We start from the raw sequence: 22,703 nt of genomic DNA on the forward strand, positions 1-22,703 counted from the left end.
CACTTAACATCTCTAACAAAATTTTCAGAGTATAATACATTACAATTGACTAGGTACAATATTTACAGTAGATTTCTAGAGCTTATTCATCTTGCTTGACTAAAACTTTATGCTCATTGATTAGTAACTCCCATTTCTCACCCCCTGCCCCTAGCCCTTGACAATCTCTTTTGAGTCTGTGAATTTGGTTATCTGAAGAACATCCTATGGATGGTGTCAGGCAGTATTTGTCTTCTGTATCTGGCTTAGTTCACTTAGAAGCCTCACTAAAGTTTGGTCAAGAAAAGTCTCTGTCCCAAGTTGGCTAGAGTGGAGAGAACAGGAAGCAGAGTGGTACTAGATGATTCTGGAAAGAAGAGCAGAAGTCAAATAACAAAGATTTTGTAAATCAGTCTATACTAAGAGGACTGAAAAGTTTTAATTGGGAGGGAGTATGACATGATCAGACTGTGTTTTCTTTTTTTAATTTTTTTTTAGTTGTAGTTGGACACGATACCTTTATTTTTATTTCTTTATTTTTATGTGGTGCTGAGGATCAAATCCAGCACCTCACACATGCTAAGGCCAGAGCTCTACCACTGAGCCACAATCTCAGCCCCAGACTGTGTTTTCTTAAAATCTACTCAAACTGCTATGTGGAGAATGGATTGGAGGGGGTTAGAATGAATGCTGAAAGACTAGTTATCATGCTATCATCATGGAGAGAGACAGGATAAAGAACACATCAAGATGATGATGATGGTTGAAATAGGCAGAGGGTTTGAGATACCTAACAAGTAAAATTGACAGGATTCAGACTGGTGACAGGGAAGGAAAGGTATCAATCTATCTCCTGGTATCTCATTGAATCTTTATTACAATATTGTGAAACATCTGATTAAAGGTATTGTGTCCCTCTACAACCAAACTAATAATAAATAAATAAATAAGGCTGCGGATATAGCTCTGTGGTTAAGTGGCCCTGGGTTCAATTCCCAGGATGGATGGATGGGTGAATGGATGGATGGATAGATAGATAGGAAGAGAGGAAGGAAGGAAAGAAGGGAGGGAGAGAGGAAAGAAAAGAGGGTGGAGCACACCTATAATCCCAGCAACTTGGGAGGCTGAGGCAGGAGAGTTGCAAGTTCAAGCCCAGCCTCAGCAACTTAGCAAGGCCTAAGCAACTTAGCAAAACCTCATCTCAAAATTAAAAAGAAATAAATAATACGTGGGCTCTCTGTCATCCATCGAGGAGGTCCACGGAACAGGGTAGAGAAGAGTGTGGCTGCAAAGTCGCTAATCAAGACCTCTGGAGACCAAGCAGGAAGCAGTTCTGATTTTATTATGCAGTCACCATGTATATATACTCAGGCAGTAGCTAAGCAGATTACAGGCAGCCACCAATGCAATGTCTGCTAACTGTCCTTGCAGCGACCAATCAAGGAGTGGGCCATGGAGCAAACACAGGGACTGTGCCTAGGGGTAAGCGGTTTGCCACTCACAGGCCTAGCATGGGGGAGTGGATTGCCATTCAGATGCCCTTAACGTATGCCCTGTATGCAGTACTCCATGCACTTATCCCCACAAAATAACTAAAAATAAAGTTACTCTTTCCACTATGTTAATACAGAAGTGAAGCAGCTCATCCTTGAAGGTTCCCTTCCCTCTTTTGTGCCATCAAAGTCACAGCTAGTCAATACCTCTAGCATTGCATTTCACCCACAGTATTTCCATTACCCATTCACATCTGCAACAGGGAAACAAGTAAAAATATTGTGACAGAATCTGGCTGCAGCTTGAGTTATCGGACCTTCAGAGACAGTACAAACTGATTCTTTTGTTGAAGAAATTACTTCAAAAGATAGAACTGAAATGAGAAAAGGTTGGGCAACAAGGGATTAAATTGCTCCACATGACAAAGTTACAGAAATTTTAGAGGTGGGACCACAGCCATTGAGTGCCTCTGGCACTCAGGTACTCAATATATTTTTTTTGTTGAATGATTGGTGCTTTAAGAAAGAGAAGATGGGAGGCAGGGTGCAGAGAGAAGGAGCCTAGAAATAAGGTGAAGAAAGAGGACTGATGAAGTCAACATTGAATTCTTTGAGACCGGAATGGTCCATGAGCCTCTTGATCTAGTATTAACTGACACTCAATTTTAAATTTTCTTTTTGAAAAGAAACATTGTTGCAAAACTGGGCTGGAACAGAACTTCTTTGTATAAGATGCATCATATAAATTCCTAATGAAATGTTTAAGCAATCATCTGATAAACACTAAAGGCAAAGCCTTCTTTTAGGAAACTAGTTTCCAGCCAGCTGTCAGCTCTTAAGTCAAGCATCTAGAGTCTTTTTGGTAGAAACTGGTTTTTTACTTCTTTTCAGATTAACACAGTAACTTAACTATTTTTGTTGTTGTTGTTGTTGTTGTTTAAAAGAAAATCAAAACTATTTTCATTCTTATAAAGTATCCCTAAGGAGACAATTTTAAATAAATCTAATTTAGGTCAAGTTCTTCTGGGCAAGTTTGAGATAAACCTTGATCTATGTGCATAATAAATTGTCTAAAATGTGGTTTTCATCTTTTAATATTTTTTAGTTGTCAATGGACTTATTTATTTATTTTATATGCAGTACTGAGAACCAAAACCAATGCCTCACACATGCTAGGCAAGTGCTCTACCGCTGAGCTTCTACCACTCTACAACCCCAGCCCTAAAACAGTGGTTCCTAAAGTATGGGAATTCAGTTGAAATGCACATTCTTGGGCCCACCCAAACCTACTGAATCAGGCTCAGCAGCTTATGATTTAACAAGACCTGCAGGTGATTCTAATACACCCTCAACTCTGAGAACTACTAGTCTTTCAAAACTTTTTTAAGGTCTCCCATACCATATTTAGGCCCCAAAATTCTCAGTTAATTCTACCACACACAACACTTTTTGTTGTTATTTTAACGCTACTATAGATTGAATTCTGTTACTGAGTTACATCCCCAGCCAACCCTTTTTGTTTTTTATTTTGAGACAGGGTCTCATTACATTGTGCCGCAGTCTGGCTGGGCACAAATCACGAGCCACTCAACCAGGAACAGACTTTATTTCTGAACTCCCCCGAACGCCACCCATGCGGCCCTTCCAGGGACACCACACATCAACTGGAACTCTCACCCTCCACGAGGCTCCGTGAGAACTCTCTCCGTGAGAACTCCAAAGTAGCGGGTGCCTGAGGCAGCAGGATCATGGCCAAGGCAGATTGAGGAAAAGTTAGGGGCCAAGTGACAATTGTGAAGCAGACTGTGCTTTGAGCTAACCTGAAAGCAAACAAGAAATAAACCCTCAAATGAGTAGCAGACACTTACAGTATGCCTAAACATTCATCACCACTTATTCTGATAACAAATAAATAGATGACTGATTGATTGATTGTTAAATGATAGATGTTTAATAGATATACAGAGGATACATGATTGGATGGACAGATGGATAGATAACAGACAAACAGAGACAGATATATTTTCAATTGAGTTTACAGCTTTTCAACTGTCTCCATTCATGTCGCCAGGTAGCACACATGACCTAAATCTAGCCAATCAAAGCAATACATCTCCTGGCCACAATAACCAGTTCAAGAATACCACATGGCCTGGCAGGGGAATCCACAGCTATAATCCCAACTACTATCTCAAATAAGATAAAAAGGGCTGGGGATATAGCTCAATGGTAGAGCACTTGCCTAGCATGAAGCCCTGGGTTTAATCTCCCGCAAAACACACATACACACACACACACACACACACACACACACACACACAAGACCAAGCAGAGCTAAAGAGAAACGGTAGGATTTTTCTCAAACTCCTGGGAAAGAGACAAGTGAGTTTTCTTATTGAATGTGGCAGGTTACAAAACTGTGCTTATTACTAGTTAAGGAAGAAAACATGTCTAAAAACAGAACCAACACATGTAAAATAGTATTGAAAGATATGAGAGAAACCTGATACTGGTAACATTTTTGAGAAACCAGATCAAGCCTCATCTGAAGTCAGCTACTCCTGTATTTTTCCATTGCATGAGCCAATAAAAATCCTTTTTAAAAAATTTTTTTAAAAAATCTTTTTGCTTTTGGCCAATTTGGATAGAGTTTTCGCTCCCTTACATCTGGAGGAGTCCTGATTGTGATGTAAGATAGTGATGTGAGTTATTTTATTTGGAAAGTGTGAGTCCTGATCATGATGTAAGATAGTGATTTGAGTTATTTTATTTGGAACACGTGGCTGCAAGAAAGCAGTACTTGAGTCAGCCAGTTACACAAGTTCACCTCCCCTCAAAGCTGTGAGTGCCCTGGGGTCCAGAATTGTGTGTTAGTTATAAGTGTAATGGTAATAGGCTTTCAATGATTATTTTAGGAATAAAAGAGGACAAGAGGGAGGCAAATAGCAGAAAGAAAAGGGGATGGAAAATGTACAAACTTCTTCCAAAGAAGCAGAAGTCCTGGGTCACCTGATCACTTTGTTCAGGGCAGACTTGGCCCCATAGAGGCCCAGCAGGATCCTTGAAGCAGGAAATGAGGGCATAGAAGCTTCCAGCACAAGCTTACTCCAAAGGACCACTTACCTGGAAATTGCTTAGAAATGATGGTGCAGCCATAACTGGGTCATTACTTTCCCTACAAATATGTCTCCCTTTTGTGAGCAACAAGGACCCATTCAGCCAAGTGAGGTACTTCAGCTGAAATAACAGACCAGAGGAAATGTGTAATTGGCTTTCATCAAATTGAAACTGTAGGGCAGGCTGGCCCAGCCAAAGCTCTATCTCTGGCTCTAGCACAGAAATTGTTTTCTGCTTAATGTCAGGTCATGTGTCGGGAAGAAAAGGGGGTGGGGGCAGGAAAGAGAAAGAAGACCAGACTTTGAGGCAGCTGCAAACCTCTGGCTAGGCCACTAAGACTTTCTGAACAGCCAACAGAGACAGAAAGGTATCAGGTCATATATGGAAAGAAGGCACCTGGGGAATAGGAGAAAGAAGAGGAAGAGAGACGGGAAGGAAAGGAGTCAGAAGACGCAGAAGAGTTCATCTTTAATGGAATGAAGTTTTAAAAAATTACAGCCAAGTAATCTTTTCCCATATCTCTGCCTGTACCAAATTCATGTTTAGAAATAACAAAATATCAAACTGTTCATCGATTCATTACATGGCATATGTGATGATAACAATTTAATAATTTTTTAACAATTTCAAAGAGGAGCATGAAAAGGAAAATTGATGACTCACCAAAAGAGACATAAAGCATTATTTCAGGGACTTACAACTAATCTGTATATGGAAGAGATGAAAGGAGAAGTTAAAAATAAATTCAAATACTTGGGAACTTTGCTGGGCTACTTGGAAACACCATGGTTTATCTCATTTACTTCCAGGAATTTTCCATCTACCATTCCTTTTAGGTCCCTATAAGCTTTGCATTCCCCTTCCTGGTCCACCAGCTCAGGGCAGCATGTGAGTTTCAAACAGAATGATTCAAGAGAGACTGCAGGTTCTGGCCACTGATAGCAGTAACGTACCAGTTCCTAGAGTGCTGCTCTGGTTGCATGTTTCCTTGAGTAAATTGTTCCCAGGATCACATAGACTTCTGCCTTGGCTTTCTCAGAAGATCCAAAGCAACACATGACCCTAGTTTCCTGGTCCTCAGAGAAGGACCGTCAGGCAGCCCAAACAATGGAAATAACCCTGAGTCACACTGGCCTGAGCTGGAGTCCCACCTCTATCACCCATCAGCTCCACAGTGGATTGAGAACAGTGAGCCAGGAAGACCTAGCTCTGTTACTACAAGAACCATTCTTAGATATCCCACCACCACATTATTTTTCTTTTTCTTTTTCTTTTCTTTTTTTTTTTTTTTTGTACTGGGGATTGAATCCACATGTGCTCTACCACTGAACTACATTTCCTCCCAGTCCTTTTTATTTTTTGAGACAGAGTCTAGCTAATTTGCCGTGCTGGCCTCAAACTCACTATTCTTCTGCCTCAGCCTACTGAGTAGCTGGAAGTACAGGTGATCACCACCACGCCTAACTAGTTATTCCTTTCTTAAGCTGTCTAAATCTCAGTAACCTCATAAGCACAATGGACTTTAAAGTGTTAATGTAGGATTAAAAGAAATGATATGCAAAGTAGGTACTAAATAATTGGTTGATATTATTATCATTGTTACTGTTTATGACCTTGAGCAAGATACTTGCCTCTCTGAACTTGCTTTCCCTCCTGAAAAACTACAATAATAATTATTTCTCAGGATGGTTGTGAGAATTAAACATGTAAAGATTATAAGGATTATTGATTCATATATTTAAAGAACCTGGCACAATATCTAATGCAGTAGGCACTTAATGTTAGATTTCTTTCCCTATCCCTCTGGGACCTTTCCCCATTGCAAAGATAAGGGTTTCGTAGCTCCATCATAACCAAGCGGGTCCCGACATTTAATTAAGAGCCAAAAGAATTGATTTCTGAAGGTGAATTTTGGACTGCCTGTCCCTGGAATCCTCTACCTGCTGGGCTTTCAGCCCACACCCATAAAAGGAGAAACTATGAGGATGTGGACCAGAAGTTGGCCAAAAGGAAAGTTGACAGTTGCAGGATTCACCACTCAACGCTAGGAGGAGCAATAAGCTCGGGAACGCAGTTAGAGCCACACCCATAAATCTCTGAACTCCCGCGGTGCCTCAGCCGCCCAGATCTAAGCAGGCAGAGAGCGTTTGAAGACTACCCAGGAGGGTCTTCCTGAGAACAATTGATGGGGAGAAACGCCAGGGACTGGGGAAGCACACTTTCCCTTCGGCTTCAGCCTGGCTCAGGCTGGAGTGCATTTTCTGGCGTCTGGACTGTAATGTGGCAGACAGGCCATATCACTTTTCCCACTCATTCCAGTTTCTTCATCTAGCTCACCCAGTATCTTAGTAAATGCTGTGGGTTATGGCTAGAGGATTTCCTACAGAAGCCCAGATGTTTAATTGGAAGGCAAGAATTCACAAGGAGAAAGAGCTTGAGCAAGATCTCCCAGGTGATTTATAATAATCTCTTAAAAGGGTGGCCAGATACTTTGAAATACATCATCTTGCTTGGATATTCACAAGCATCTGGTGATCCTAGGCAAACTATTATCCCATTTTACAAAGGAGGAAACCGAGATTAGGTAAATGCCCATTGCAGTCCCCTTATCTATTAAGCTTTTACTTCCTCTTCTCTTGTTTTCCCTTGTTTGTTTTTGTTTTGTTTAATGCAATACTGGAGATCAAACCCAGGTCCTTGCATGTGGTAGACAAGCACTCTACCACTGTGCTACACTTCCAGCCCTCCCTGGTTTTAAAATCAGCTCCAACTAAGCACATAACTCCAGGAAAATTGCTACTCGGCTCCAAGTATTCCATATATCAAATTTTATAATATTTGCTGCATTTCCCATTTTTCTAACCCATGCAACTTAATGGAAAGATAACAGAGCATAGCAATTATGAGGATGCACTTTGGAATTTAGTAAATCTTCTATGTTCATCATTCATGAATTTCATGACTATGGACCTCTTTGTTCCTCAATTTCCAAATCTGTAAAATGGTAATATTGGGATTATTTTAAGGGTTCTTAAAGGGATGTACTGTATAAAGTCATTGAGTAGTGGTACACGACAATATCTTGATAAATGCATGTAGCATATATTAAATTATACTACAATCAGACTGAAATGACCTTCAGGAATTAGTCCATTACTTCATGCAATTTACGAATGAAGTTATATAGGGTAAAACGGGGAGATTACTTTTTCAAGTAAGTTTGTATACTGAGTTGAATGGTGGCCTCTCAAAATTCATGTTGAGCAAGAACCTCAGAAAGAGAACCTATATAGAAATAGGGTCTTTGCAGCTGTAATGAGTTAAGATGAGATCACACTGGATTAGATTGGGTTCTAAATCCAATATGACTGATGTCTTTATAAAAGATAAAAGGTCATACAAGAACCCTGAGACATAGGGGGGAAAGGCCAGGTGACGATGGACACAGAGATTGGGGTGATGCAACCATAGTCAATGAGTGTCGAGGACTGCAGGGAATGACCAAAAGCTAGGAGAGGAACATAAAATGGATCCTCTTCAGAACCTCCAGAAGGAACGAACCTGTCAACACCCTGATCTTCCACCTCTAGCTTACAGACAAAGAATAAAATTCTGTTGTTTTAAGCCACCCACTTCGTGGTAATTTGTTATGATAGCCCAAGAAAACTAATAGAGTTTGTGACTGATTTTTTTTATTCCAGTCTAACCCCCTTTACTCTATCATTGCCTCCCTAAACCAGTAATAAGCATTTATAGAATACCTATCTAGAAAGATTACCTATTTGGAGAAAAAATTGACCCAATCTATAATCTTTTAGCACTTTTTATAAAAGTTGTTACTGACACAAATAGGCATTTAATAAATACTTACTGGCAAGTTGATAAAATAACAGATATAAACATGTTATATTGTTATATAAATCTAAGATATTATTATAAACCCATTCTCTATCTCTGTGTACACCTTTGAACCAGACTCTCAATTTATTTACAAGTTTTATATATTGAAGAATTATAAGACTCTAGAACTTGCTCACACTGCCATAGCTTGAAGGTCACATGAGATTCACAAGCCCTGCCTGTTCACTACCTCCAGGGGTAACAAAAGGAAAGCAATCTGTATACCCTCAGGACTCTGAATCCTTACAAGGCAAGGGTGATCTCATCCTTGCTGACTTGGTCCACACTTACTCATGAATGCACAGAAGTGAACCCAGGGCACCAGAGAAGCTGCCCAATGCTGTAAAGGAAGTAGATTACAGGGTACTACACCCACCAAGTCGGCCTTGGAGTAGAGTGGGTGGTGGTGGGTTAATAACTACAAAGGAAGGGAGGGGGAGGAGCAAGGAACTGATTTACCAGGACAACTCTTAGAATGACTCAGAAGCCTGCAGAAAAATAGCCTGTTGTCCCACATCTGCCTCATTGCCAAGCGATGAGGTACTTCCTCATTGCACACCCATAGGCAAAGCAAAAGGGAGGAGGAGGAAATGGGATTTTTCAAGTTTGTGGGCCTATTCCAACACCTAATACTTTGTTTTTAACCATTTCAGACATTTTAGGTCAAGTCAGTATTTAATAAGCACCTATTATAAGCCTGGCCCTTCATCTTATCTTTCAGACATCTTTCTCAAGTTCTGTGTCCTACATTATTACTCCAAAAGCACTTGGGCTGCTGTGGAGCACCTTGACAAACCTTTCTGTACTTCATCTACGGTTGTAGGAATGACCCTCTTCAGCCTACAATCAATAGAGGGAGGCATGCAGCTGTTTTTCTGGCTCTAATGTTGGTTTTAAAATCATCCAAGCCCATTGGCTGGATTAGTTCTCAGGAGAACCAGTCTATGGTGAGCAGAATATGGCACAGGTTTGGAGTTACAAGTCCCTATTTGAAGTCCGTCCATTTCCATTTACTAGCTCTACCACCTTAATTGATTTCTCTGAATCTCATTCTTCCCATCTGCAAATTGGACACAATGATATCTTGCAGAGTGGGACTGATTTCTCTTACTTTAGATTAAATATCATTATATGAAGGAACATAGCACAATGATGACATAATAAATATTTGTTTACTTCCTTCAAACTACTGACCATATCCCTCCACCACACTGAAAACTGCATGAAGGCAGGCTGCTTCGGCCCTGAGTGTTGTGCTTGCTTAGGTTGAGTACTAGATTCCTAATATTGTCTTGCTAAAATAATTGTCAAGATTAGGAATAATGATTTGGAGGGAAATGGATGGCATTAGAGCAGATTATGCTAAGTGAAGCTAGCCAATCCTTAAAAAACAAATGCCAAATGACTTCTTTGATATAAGGGGAGTAACTAAGGACAGAGTAGGGAGGAAGAGCAGGAGAAGAAGATTAACATTAAATAGGGACGAGAGGGGGGGAGGGAAAGGGAGAGAGAAGGGAAATTGCATGGAAAGGGAAGGTGATACGGTTATACAAAATTACCTACAAGAGGAAGTGAGGGGTAAGGGAAGAATAATACAAGTGGAAGAAATGTTTTACAGTAGAGGGGGTTGAGAGAGAAGAGGAGAGGGGAGGGGGGATAGTAGAGGATAGGATAGAGAGCAGAATTCATCAGACACAAGTATGGCAATATGTAAATCAATGGAAATGTAATTGATGTAACTGATGTGATTCAGCAATCTGTATATGGGGTAAAAATGGGAGTTCATAACCCTTTTGAATCAAACTGTGAAATATGATATATCAAGAAAGATGTAATGTTTTGAACGACCAACAATAAAAAAAATAAAAAATAAAAGATTAGGAATAATGTATTTAAAGTAGCACATTTGTGCTTGCTTCAGCACTAAATATACTAAAATTAGAATGATAAAGTAGTACATTATTTGTGCATTATAAATATTTGTCTTGGAAGTATTTAAAATAACGTAATTTTATTAATTTTGCCAGCTGTATCAATTTGTAAGCTGAAGTGCAGCCTATGGAAAAGAAAACCAGAAATTTTGACCACAGGTAAGGGCGCAATTAAGGAAGCATCCTTTTCCCTCAGTTATCTGGTCTTATGTAGGTCTTGCTATCACCAAGATCTGTTTATCTCTTCACAAGGAGGACGTTCATTCATTCATTGCATCCGAACGTTCTTTGTTTCAGCTTGTTTACAAACGCCATTACCCCACAGTAAAATGGAGCCTAGAACACAGGAAAGTCCCCTCGACTGGCAAGGATAGTGTGGAAAAACCAAACACAAATTTGAAATTATTTGACTTCTGCTTAGAAGGCAGGTCAGCCGGGTTGATGTTCCCTCGGTGGAATCGGGTTTCTCCGCCCCCGGGGTTCCAGAGACAGAATCCTATTCTGCTTCAATCGTGAAAATAGAAGGGTGGTCTTTGGGTGCTTCATCTTTGAGCCCTAGCTTCTAGCACCACACCCACAGGCGGGTCCAGGAAAAAAAGGAGGGAGCAGAGAAGCCACGTTACTAGGTTTTTCAATAACTAATTCTAAAATAGACACCAAAACACTTCATTTACTAACATTTTGGATAAAATCCCTTTCACCAGAAGCCCGCCATTCCTAAACTTCCCATACCATACAATCGGGGTAAAACACGAGACCCTCGCCACGGCTCAGCCCAGTAACCGCACGGAACGTTGAAAGTTGCAGAACCCGGCCCGGGAAGGGCGCGAGCCCACCCTCGAGCCCACCCTCCAGCCCCGGCCGGAGGAGATCGCTTCCTCCCGGAAGTGACGCGAGCTCAATCCCAGTTTGGCTCTCCCCAAACAAAAGGGATCTTGGGGCCCCGGGAGGAGCTTGAATGACATTGGAGAAGCCCCTCCTCCGGCCAGCGCGGATTGGGACTAGCGTTGTAGAGGCGAGACGGCGATTGGTCCCGGTGAACGCCAGTAGCCCGGCCGGCGGTTGAAGGGGCGGGGCTTCGGAAGGCTGTGGATGGGGAGCCGGTGGCGGAGGCGGCTGGGAGTGGATCCCCCGGCGCCGCGGAAAGGTAGGAGCTGCTGGTGCTTGGGCTTGGCGGTGGCTGGGAGGCCGGGTTCTCTGGAGAAGAGCAAGGATAGACGCCCTGGTGGCCTCTCGCCACGGCCCCAACTGCCGCGGCCCGTCCCCTGAGGGGGCGGGGCCGTCCCCTCCACCTCTCGGTATTCCCTGAGGAGGCGGCTCCTCATCCATCGAGGGTCCTCGCAGGACTTATTGTCCTTGGTCAGTTTCCACCTCCACAGAAGGGGCTTCCCCCTTGACACCCCTCGTTTAAAGCCCCTTCTCGCCCCGCGCGCATCAGCCTTGGCGGAGGACTCACAGATTCCCATTCTCTAGGCTGCTCCCCCAGCCCCATTTTGTACCCCCCAGGAGGCCAGGCATCCCTCCTTCCACCTGTCCCTGCTCGCAAGGGTAGAACCGGTGCTAGTTTTCATCGTAGGATAATATCAGTATTTTCCGAAAGAAGAGGGATGGGGCGAAGCACACATCAAAGACGACGACCTAGACAGCCAGCCTCACAGACGAAGCGGCCTTTCCCCTCTTAAATTGTTCCCATCCCCCATTTTCTGATGCTTGCCTTTCCTCCTGCAGCCCCTGGGATGGTCTGGTCTACTGCAGAGAATGCAGAGCTGCCCATCTTTGAGACTTTTTTTTAAGACTCTGGAAGAAGGAGGGGAATAGTAAAGTACCTCCTGTTCTTCCCCCTTTGTACCTTCCCTTTACTCTCTATTACTTTGGGGAGAACCCAGCTTTTAAGGGATTTTTAGGTTTGAGTTGGTTTTCATTTTTGCTTTCCACTCGATTTCTTCCCTGGAAACTTGATGAAAAACCATCCTCTTACATTTCACAGTGAGGTGGGTGTGTTGGGTATCTGCAGAGTTGGCCTTGTGTGGGTAGGAATGCAGTGTATATTGTTTGACAGTCAATGAATAACAGCCTATTTTTAAGTGAAACAGTATAGATAAGTAAATAACATTCCACTACGGATCAGTATCTCCCAGTTTGGGGTGGGTTGGTCTGTTGCTCAGGGAGACTGCAGTTAACCTTGGAGGTGTACTGCAGTTTGAAACAAAAGGCAGGAAGTGTTTGAAGAAAATTCAGGTTCAGTTGGCGGGTTTATGATTAATCTGGTCCTATGGCCTTTGATTACTCTGTAGCCCCTCTTATATTGAGTTTTTATCCCGGGAGGAAACTAATACATATACAATGTTAATTGGTTTTACAATGCTGGTAGCGTATACCAAAATTTAGAGTATGAAAATAAGAGCAATTTTTAAGTCTCAGAGATAAAAATAAACTCTAGAAAAAAGTGTTTCTGTAGTGTTGCTCATAAGGATTTTGACATTGGAGAAGCCCCTGGCCTTCATTTCAGCAGGTGTATGATATTGATGATTTTTAACCAGTGTTAATCTCTAGTAATCATCTGTGGCCAGCACTATCCATTATATCAAAATTTACCATATTTTTAGCATTGTTTCTTCTGTTTTATTCTCAAGTCCATCTCACTACTATTACCTGTAGCCATAGTTGATAGCAATGAGAAGCAAGGAGTTGGAATCATAGAGAGTTATTGTAATGGCTATTGTCTTACCTTCCTGATAAGACTTCTGAAGGTAGACTTGCTGAAGTTGATTATTTTTTTAACTTTATTTTATTTATTTATTTATATGTGGTTCTGAGAATCGAACCTAGGGCCTTGCACGTGTGAGATGAGCGCTCTATCACTGAGCCACAGCCCCAGCCCCAAGGTGATTATTTTTTAATAGTTAGGTTCCAGCGTTTCAGAGCCATGCTCATGGCTCACAGATCTACTGAGTGATTGTTTCCAGATCTCCAGGAAAACACAAAGAAGAAACTGTGGAGGGTCTCTCCAGCAAACACAAAGTTTACTGCAATAGGAGGGTAAGACATGGGCCCCCAGCAATAGCAGCAGAAAAAAACTAAAAGCAGAACAGGAAATCCCCAAAAGATGTATCTTATTACATGAGCAGAGAACAAAAAATAAACTAAGGTAAGAGACTTAAGGAAACCAAAGTAATGGTGATTGCCAGGGCCTTCATAACAGAGAAAAAAGTAAATAGGGTTCTTTGATTATTTGGCACAATAAACAAGACCTGTTTTATTCACTTTTGGGTCTTGGAAATCTTTCCTCTAACTTTTTCAACATCTTTTTGTTCATGTTAGATGAAGAAAAGCATTGTATATAGAGGATTTTTATGTAGATGTCTAATGTATCTCATTAAATTATAAATTCTTCAAGGGTATATAGTATTTTTTTACATCTTTGTACCTTTCACAGTACACCATGTATGACTTAACAAGTGTTTGTTGAATTTAGTTTAAAGCTGTCACTTTAGAATGGACTGGAAAGATAACGCGATAAAAAAATATGGTACATCTTATTAGTATAAACAGTCTACTTTTTGTATAGATTTAATTTTATTTTCTCTATCTTACAAAAGTATTATCTGAAGTGACTCTAAAACACTGAATTTCCTATAAAATTTACTGGTTAGATAATAGAACTTTACTGTCATGAAAGATGAACTACACTTAAGAATATAATCAGTAGTAGTCATTTTAGGATCCTGTTTTCTTAAGAATCTGACCTGATGGGAGTGAAGTGAATGTAGGAGAGCACACTAGGGAATGTTTGCTAATTTTTGTTTAAGAATAGTTTCTGAGTGTTTGTTTTTGACATATTACTGTTCTACTTTGGAATTTTTAAAAGTGGGATTTTAGGTTTTTTTGTTTTATTTTGTTTTTGGTGTGCTGAGTATTGAACTCAAGCTCTCATACCTGGTATACAAGCACTCTCCACTAAACTACATCCCCAACCCTGATTTTGTACTCTTAAAATAGCACTAAATATATTAATAGGTCTGGGAGCTGTGACACACACCTGTAATCCCCGCAGCTCAGTAGGCTGAGACAGGAGAATTGCAAGTTTGAAGCCAGCCTCAGCAATTTAGTGAGGCTCTAAGCAATTTAGCAAGATCCTGTCTCAAAATAAAAAATAAAAAGGGCTGGAGATGTGGCTAAGTGGTTAATTCCCCCTGGGTTCAATCCCTGGGGGGTGGGGAGAATACATACACACACACACACACACACACACACACACACACACACACAAATATACACACATATAAAAAGTAGGGACACAGAACACTTTTGGGTCCCTAACTATGGTCATGGTGGGCATATTATGCCCATACTAGTAATTTATTTCTAGAGGAAATCTGTCCAGAGTCTGGTGGTTGACACTAGGAGGTGGTTGTCAAACTATTTGTTAAGACCACTAATTCCCGAATTTTTTTCAGCTAATAATTAAAAATAAAATCTTCCAAGTTTCACTTCAAACCATTTCAGTGAGAAAATGGCCTTTTAATTGTGAGGCCATAGAATGTGGCCATAGGGTGTGGCACAACTTTAAAGGCAAATTGGCCTTCTAATCCCAGCTCTGCTACAGTTTCATGTGTAACCTGGAGCAAAAGCAGAGTTTTCTGTCTTCACTTTCCCTCAGTTTCCTCAGCTGTGAGATTGTGTGTGTGTGTGTATGTGAGAGAGAGAGAGAGAGAGAGACAGACAGACAGACAGACAGACAGACAGACAGACAGACAAAGCAAGGGGCCCACAGGTAGGAAGTATTCAATAATTAATAGATATTATTATTACTCTTATTGTTAGCACTTGGCATGTGAGTTAAAGAATTAATATAAAATATTCTATTACTCCTTTAATGTTTTAGCAAAGGTGACAAAGTAGTGTTTGATTATAGTTTTTAATTTTTGAATCTATCAGCATATAGCTAGGATTCTTAAGTAGAGAAGTAAAGCTTGTGTATGTCATGATGTCAGGCACCTGAACCAAGGATCTATGTGTCTGTCTTGGAGTGTGCATGCTTTTGTGTGTGTGTGTGTGTGTGTGTGTGTGTGTGTGTGTGTGTGTATGTAATTTTATCATGCACATTATCTTTCTGGAATTTTTTTGACTCAAGGAAGAAGAAAGGCAAGGGATTAAACCATTGTCATCTTTGTGAATTATTAGTTGCTCTATTCTAAATTCTTAAGGGTTTAATGGCATCATCCTGTCAGATAAATGGTTTTTGTAGGTACTGTGATTACTGTGTGGAGTTGTATGTTCTGTGAGATGTAAGGCATTTTCAATGGTTATGTTGATATAAAGTAATTTTTGCCTTATTTTTGAAGACCATCTCTCTTGCTTCCTCAAAAGTAAGGAGTGAGTATAGGAACAATCAAGACTGGGATAAGAAGAAAATATGGACAGAAAGGTTAAATATGAAGGTGGGAGATAGTAAGGATAGGAGTTTGTGGGTTGAACAGGACTATAAGCAGGTGATGAAGTAAACAAATTATATGGTTCCTCCCTGACAGGTATTTCCAAACTATGTTTTCAGATATAACACCAAAGTTTCCGATCTAAATGTGTCCTTTGCTATTTATGAATTACTGACTTCTGGAGCCACAAAGAATATAATCCTTAATTGTTACTGAGTTTAAAGACTATATCCCATAATTGTTAATGAGTTTAATAGAAAGTAGAAAGGAAAATAGGGGAGCACAAGATGATGGAGCTTAAAGCAAAAAAGATGACTCACCCTGAGCCTTAGGAGCATCTTGCTCCTTTGTTGCAGATCCTTTGTTGCAGAACTGCTGGGAGAGGAGAGGTAGGTTGGAGTATGCTCTGGCAGCCTACCATCATAGAAAAGTGACAAGCCAGGAAAAAACAAAGGGGGACAGGATGAATTGTTTTAGCAAGAGGTAAGAATTATAAGTCATAAAGGAGAGAAGGATGAAAAAGAACAGATGGGTGTGTAGGAAAAAGAGAAGCACTAACTGTTTTTTTGGGAGGTGCCCATTGCTTGGTTTCTGCTAACAAGTCCTTTCTGTTACTGCAGATGCTGTAGGAACAATAGAACCTGTCTAGTTCTTAGCTGGCTTAATAGTTAAAGGAACAAATACAAATGGACCTTTACATTGGGGTTGTAGCTCAGTGGTGAAGCACTTGCCTAGCCTGATTGAGGAACTGTGTTTGATCCTCAGCACCACATAAAATTCAATTAATAAGTAAAAATATTGTGTCCATCTTCAACCAAAAATATTTTTAAGGGCTGGGGTTGAGGCTTAGTGATAGTGTGCTCACCTAGCATGCATGAGGCACTGGGTTTGATCGTTAGCACCACCTAAAAATAAAATAAAAATATTGTGTTGACCTAAAAAAAACAACTAAAAAATAAAAATATTTTTAAAAAATGTTTAAAGATACAAACAATGTTTTCCTTAAATTGAGGACACAGGATAAATTTTCTTAAAAGGCTCCATCTCCAAAGGCTTCTTCACCTTTAAGCCCCTGACGCACCACACTAGCTAATTCTCTACATGTTCCTCTTGGGGATCTAATAACTTCTCATTCAGCATGTCTCACATCACAGTCATCATTTCCCCCTAAAACCAGTTCCTTTTCTAACATCCTTGTTTCTGTTAATGACATAACATCTTGCTACCCAGTCTCAAAACCTCAGCTGATCTGGGATTATTTCCCCTCTTAAGCTTTCTAAATGGAATCAGTCACCAAGTTACTAAAAGTGAATTCTTTCTTTATAGTATGTCTGGTATCATTTTGATATCACTTTTCCATATTGCCACCACCATTCTAGTTCCCATGTTTTTGCCTCATTTCTGTGCTATTAAATTTTTCTACCAACTGTTTTTCATGCTTCATTTTTCTTCAGTCAAGTCAGCCTTCCTAAAACTATGCTTTCATTATCATAGTTACCTGACTACAAATGTTTAGCAGCTGCTCCTTTCCTAAATGATAAAGTCCATTTGTGGACTGGGATTTCAAGTAATGTACGTTTCTTTCCAATCAATGTTTGTTTGTTTGTTTTGTTTATTTGTTTTTCGGAGTATCCCTTTAAAACAAAGACTACAGGGTGCTAAGTTTCTACAAGTTGAATAGTCACAACAGTTGTCCAGAAAAGTTCAGTCTTGTGAGACAGAAAACAGGTATGGAACCAGATAAATGGATGTAATAGAATGTAGATACATATGCATTCTGCATTTAATGTAAAAATAGCTCTGATATTTTTAGAAAACCCACTTCTTAGTCATTTCAAGTTAAAAATTGTAACTTGATTAAAAGCTATAAAAATTCAGTGGAAGCAAAGGATGCTTTTCACTTATATTACTAAGGGCATAAAAAGCTAATCTAGGCAGAAAAATGTCCTTTCCTTTATCCAAGTAATGTGCAGATGTCATTGGCCTGAACATGTGTAGAACATATCTCAAAAGAGACTTTCCCTAGCCAGTCCATCTCCTCCCTTGAAACAGATCAGCCCAAGTCAGGAGTAAATTTGTTTTGATTTTTAAATTAGGCGCATGAATGATAGACAATGGTGCTCCATTGGAAAAAGGGAAAACTTCATTACCTTAAAGATGAAATCAAATGAATGATCTTCAGGTATGAGAAATGAGAGATTGGCCAGTCACTAATTTATTTAAATCCTTAACTCCTATTAGAGTATGTGTTGTTATCCCCATTTTATAGATGAACCAGTAGAGCTCAAAATGGGTCAAGGAACTAAATGACAGAGCCAAGATACAAAACCTCTGTAGAACCCCAAATCCAGGCACTTTCCGCTATAACATACTCTTTCCCCTACAAAATACTGTCCCTGAAGAACCTTGGAGCAAAAATAATTACTAGGTTTGTTGTTAATAGTCAGTTGATACCAATTGTTAAACTTTTTTTTTTCCCAGTAATTTGCAAAACAACATCACCAGTTATACTTCTGTCAGAGTCTTGTGTGAAGTTTTTTGTTTGTTTGTTTTGTTTTTTCCAGTTTGGGGAGGATCAGGTTATGAACATAGCCAAAATAGACAAACCTTAACTGTTTACAGTTAATCCTCCATACCTCTATGGAGTTTCTATTTTGGAATCCTAGAGGAGTCAATGACTATCTTGTTCAAATGAAGGATTTTTGTATTCCAAGCTTCCTCTAGAATTATGGTCTGTGAATCATTTTACTGAAAATAAAATCAATCTATATGTTATTGTTCCCTTGAGGTGGCTTTATTTCAGAAAAGCAAAAATATAAGGGACCAATAGATGATATAAATTTTCAAGCAAATTGGGTTGAAATCAAATTATAATTTAAGCTAAATAAAGCCAACTAACAGGTGTTGAAAAAGTTCAAACTTCTGGTAATATTCTGATGTTAAGATATATATCTTTGTCTTAAATTTTGAATGAAAGGAATGTAATAATGTAAAACTATTATTTGTTTTCGTTAACATCCATTCCAGTAGCTTAACTAATGTAGTTATTCTGGTTTGGTCTTATCGCAGTAAGAACACTTGAAAAGGTGTAAACAGATATCCAGGTAGACAGACCTGTTTTTAATGCTTTGTGCTAATGTCCTCATATGAAGGGAGAGATGTTTGAATGTTTGTTTATGGGCATATGTCTACTTCCTACTTTTTGTGTGTGTGTGTGTGTGTGGTGTGTGTGTAAATCTTGCTGGCAACACATAAGAGATACAAAAAGAGAAAGAGACAGATGCGTGCATACTTGTACAGATTATGCATGAATCTTAGAACTGAACAAAATAACAACCTGATACCTGCCCTGGTGTACCAGAAAGTGAATTAGAATAGATCTTAAAAACACATGAGTGCTAGACTTTGTTAACTATACTTACGTACTCAGTACTCATCTGTAAAATGAGAGTGCTGAGGTTATTTCTGAGATCCCTTCCAGCTTTGTGAATCACATTTTAGCCGAGGTTGTTTTACCACACCATTTCATAGTCAGATAAAATGAACTCAGATGTGAACAGTGGTTACCAAGTAGCAGTCAGTACCAGGAAGACTCAGCAGTCAAATTACCTGGTTTTATCCCATTTTTGCCATGTACTAGCTATGAGACCTTGAGTAGGCTATTTAGCCTCTATGTTTCAATTTGCCATCTGTTAAATGGGGATGATAGTGATGATGATGGATTTGTTTAAATTACAGTATCTATCACCTAAGGTGATTGTGAGGATTGAATTAGGTAATACATCAAGTAGTTGGAACACTGTCTGGTACACATTAATGTTTAGCTCAATAAATGTGTATTTTTTTCCATTATTACTATTATTGCTTGAATTCTTTGGCAAAAACTATGCTATAGAATCGTGAGGTGGTGGTGACTAATGTTAGCATTATTCATTTCTGTAGTAAGCATAAATCTATAAAGCCAGGTATCCTAGAATCTGCTTTAAATAGAATACTATGTATTTTAATAGAATACTGTAATGTTATAAATGTTGACCTTGAAGAGTAATAGTTTAACTGCAGAGCGGTCTCTTGAGACTACTTCAAAATATGTCTTGACAGTATTGAATAAATAAGCATCTTGATCTCTTAGCACCACTGTAATTTCTTTCTAAGTGCACTATTTGTATTATTACATTTCAGGATAACTCAAAGCATCATTCCTCAAAGGATCTTAAAATTCACAGTCTCTAAAAATGTTCCTGAGCCATTCTGTTTTATAGAATGCTGTCTCTAATGTAGCTAAAACAAAGCAGATTGATAAGACCAAGGCAAGGCTTCTGAGAAATAGCATGTCATGGACTCTCATACTTACGAGAAGGCTTAGAGTTGTTCAAATAGTGTTTAAAAATAGCAAGTGGCACACGACTGTAATCCTGGCTATCTAGAGGCTGAGGCAGGAAGACTGCCAGCCTCAGCAACTTACTAAGACTCTATCTCAAAATAAAAAGGGCTAGGGATATAGCTCAGTGGTTAAGTACCACTGGGTTTAATCCCTAGTACTGAAAAAAAGAAAGAAAGAAAATGGTTAACAAGTTGGATTATTTTGTTTGGCTACAGCAAGAGTGCCACAGACTGGGTGACTTAAAAACCAGTAATTTATTTTCTCACAATTCTGGAGGCTAAAAGTCTAAAACTAATCCTTTGCTTACAGAAGATTGTCTTTCAGTCTCTTCACATTGTCTTACCCTGACCCGTCTGAATCCAAATTTCCTGTTATACAGACACCAATCATGTTGGATTAGGCACCACTGTAATGACCTCATTTTAACTTAATTACCTCTTTAAAGACTCTGTCTCCAAATTCAGTCACATTTTGAGATACTAAGAATTAGGACTTAAATGTGTGAACTGAGGTGAAGGGGAACATTTAGCCCATTAATACATATATTATAGGGATCCAAAGAGTCTATCAATGTCTTTTACTTTCAATTGAGAGAAACTTGTTTTGAGATAATGGTAATAAAGTAGTTTATAATTGCTTAATATAGAATTCAATAAAATGAAATTGGTTTTTATACCTAATTTTAGAACTTTTGTAAATAAAGCAAGAACAGTTCTTTAACATGTATACAAAAGATATACTTTCCTAGTCATAAAATTACTTTCTTACAGTATATTGACATGTTTTTCTTCCTTAGCCTGATCCTAAAATAGAAATGAGAGGAGCTGGTAAGCCCAGCTACACTGTGTGTTGGGGGATGGGGGGTAGGCAGGGAGGGGCTGAAGCAAGAAGATCACAAGTTTTTGAGGCCATCCTGAGCAATTTAGCAATACCCTTTCACAAAATTAAAATAATAATAATAATAATAGCTGAGAATGTAACTCAGTGGTAAAGTGTCCCTGTTCAATCCTTAGCACTAGAAAAATAAAAAAGAATGAGAGAGATTGTTTGGAGTGTTCTCCTACTCTCTTACCCCAAATGCATAATTAACTCCTGAAAGCCAGAAGTGCCAGAGGGTAGGGAATCTTAAGTCTTTTTGAGATAGTTAGGTAACAGGTTAACACTTTCTACCTCATGATAAGAGATGCTTTGCCTCCATTTGTGTACAATGTGTCAAAATGCTTCTTCTGTCATATATGACTAATTAGAACAAAATTTTTTTTAAAAGAGAGACTAGTAGAATAGAAGAATGGAATCAGGGAAGGAAAGAGGAGGTACTGGGGAATGAAATTGATTAAATTACACTATTTTTATTGAGTGTATGAATGTACTATAACAATTTTTTTTAAAAAAATTGGTGCTTTGGATGCATTTTTTAAAATAGCAGTACATTTTTGTCCATATTTAGATTTAGTATTGAGTCCATTGTAGCCCAAGTATAAGTTGCTTAAATTTGATATAAGTATAAAACAGAAATTTTACTGATCTACTAACTAAGTTAAATAACTGATTTTAAAAATTGCTAGCTGAGTTGAATTTTTTTAATGTCTTTAAATTTTTTTTTTCTTTTGAGGCATTTTTGTTATTTTCCCTCTTTCATGTACTATATCATCTACTACTTGGAAAGAAATAAATCTTTCATTTCCACACAAAGACATACTCACACCCAGATACTAGACAGACAAACATTTTACTTGGTACTCCACCCTGCCCTGCCCTGCCCTGCCCCTTTGCTCACATAACTATAGAAGCTGTTTGGGGTGTTTCATTTTCTGCCACCCAATTTCTGTATGCGCTCAGGTATTATCTAGAGAAGGGTAAAGGTCAGAAAGAAATGAGAAGAGCCCGAGCCACAGCAACATAATTCTTAGGCAAAAGCAGCATTGCACTTAGGGAGTTATTGTGTGTGTGCTCTTCTTCGTGTCCATAACTCTTTTGAATGCTGGCACGTGAAGTTCATCCAGAAAAACACTCAGGTTGTCCTGGCTGTTGAATCTAACTTGATGGGAAGTAGCTGTGAATACTGTGAATAGACTGAATGGTGTGCTGGGTAAGCTGATGTGAAATCACATATTGGTATCATAAAAATGTTTCTTACTTAGCCTTTAAGTTGTCTTATTTTTCAAGGATATTGAAATACATACACCTTTATCCTTTCTTATTGTATATATTTGTGTGTGTGTTTTTATTGAGAAACTCTGAAGCTGACCATACCACAAAGGATGATAATATTCAGACAACTTGTCCACAAGTGGTTTTTATTTCAAATTTATAGACTGTATCATTCCTTAGAAATATCTGTATGTAAACTCTAAGGAAAGTTGCGTCTAGGAGAAAATCTAATGGAAAGAATGAGCTGAGCATCTGGTTGGAATGATCTTGTCTTTCAAAGTCACTTAATGAATGATGACAATGACAAGTAACA

At 39.2% G+C, this 22,703-nt stretch overlaps 3 protein-coding genes across 15 annotated transcripts in view; 1 reads left to right on the forward strand and 2 right to left on the reverse strand.

Moving 5' to 3' along the window:
- Positions 1 to 22,703, reverse strand: part of St7l (suppression of tumorigenicity 7 like) — a 255,364-nt gene that overhangs the window by 33,459 nt on the left and 199,202 nt on the right. For all 8 annotated transcript variants that reach the window (XM_040287383.2, XM_078027022.1, XM_078027023.1 and 5 more), the window contains one exon: positions 3,150 to 3,292. In XM_040287383.2, the coding sequence (XP_040143317.1) occupies positions 3,150 to 3,292 (143 nt within the window). The remainder of the gene's footprint in view (positions 1 to 3,149; positions 3,293 to 22,703) is intronic.
- Positions 10,484 to 12,066, reverse strand: LOC120890526 (uncharacterized). 3 transcript variants are annotated; one of them, XR_013428052.1, is made up of 2 exons: positions 11,099 to 12,066; positions 10,484 to 10,982 (listed from the first exon to the last, which is right to left on the reverse strand). XR_013428052.1 is itself a non-coding variant. In XM_040287393.2 (2 exons), the coding sequence occupies exons 1-2, from the start codon at positions 11,747 to 11,749 to the stop codon at positions 10,917 to 10,919; spliced, it is 660 nt and encodes a 219-aa protein (XP_040143327.1). In that variant the 5' UTR covers positions 11,750 to 12,044; the 3' UTR covers positions 10,484 to 10,916. The 3 variants fall into 3 exon arrangements, 2 of the variants coding, with proteins under 2 accessions (XP_040143327.1, XP_040143326.1); XM_040287393.2 differs by having other exon boundaries at positions 10,484 to 10,979; positions 11,153 to 12,044; XM_040287392.2 differs by having other exon boundaries at positions 11,153 to 12,043.
- Positions 11,422 to 22,703, forward strand: part of Cttnbp2nl (CTTNBP2 N-terminal like) — a 61,026-nt gene continuing 49,744 nt past the window's right edge. For 2 of the 4 annotated variants that reach the window (XM_078027026.1, XM_005337623.5), the window contains exon 1: positions 11,422 to 11,567. The gene's annotated coding sequence lies outside the window, so the exon portion shown is untranslated. The remainder of the gene's footprint in view (positions 11,568 to 22,703) is intronic. The other 2 variants (XM_021734765.3, XM_040287390.2) reach the window with 2 other exon arrangements.

This window comes from Ictidomys tridecemlineatus, chromosome 11 (assembly GCF_052094955.1).
Source record: "Ictidomys tridecemlineatus isolate mIctTri1 chromosome 11, mIctTri1.hap1, whole genome shotgun sequence".
Classification (NCBI taxonomy): domain Eukaryota; kingdom Metazoa; phylum Chordata; class Mammalia; order Rodentia; family Sciuridae; genus Ictidomys; species Ictidomys tridecemlineatus.

Coding starts and splice junctions, on each gene's coding strand:
- LOC120890526 (XM_040287392.2), bottom strand. CDS start 11,749: ATGGATGAGGAGCCGCCTCCTCAGGGAATACCGAGAGGTGGAGGGGAC. Junction 10,983..11,152: donor TGTTTTACCCCGATTGTATG/GTATGGGAAGTT, acceptor GTGTGGTGCTAG/AAGCTAGGGCTCAAAGATGA.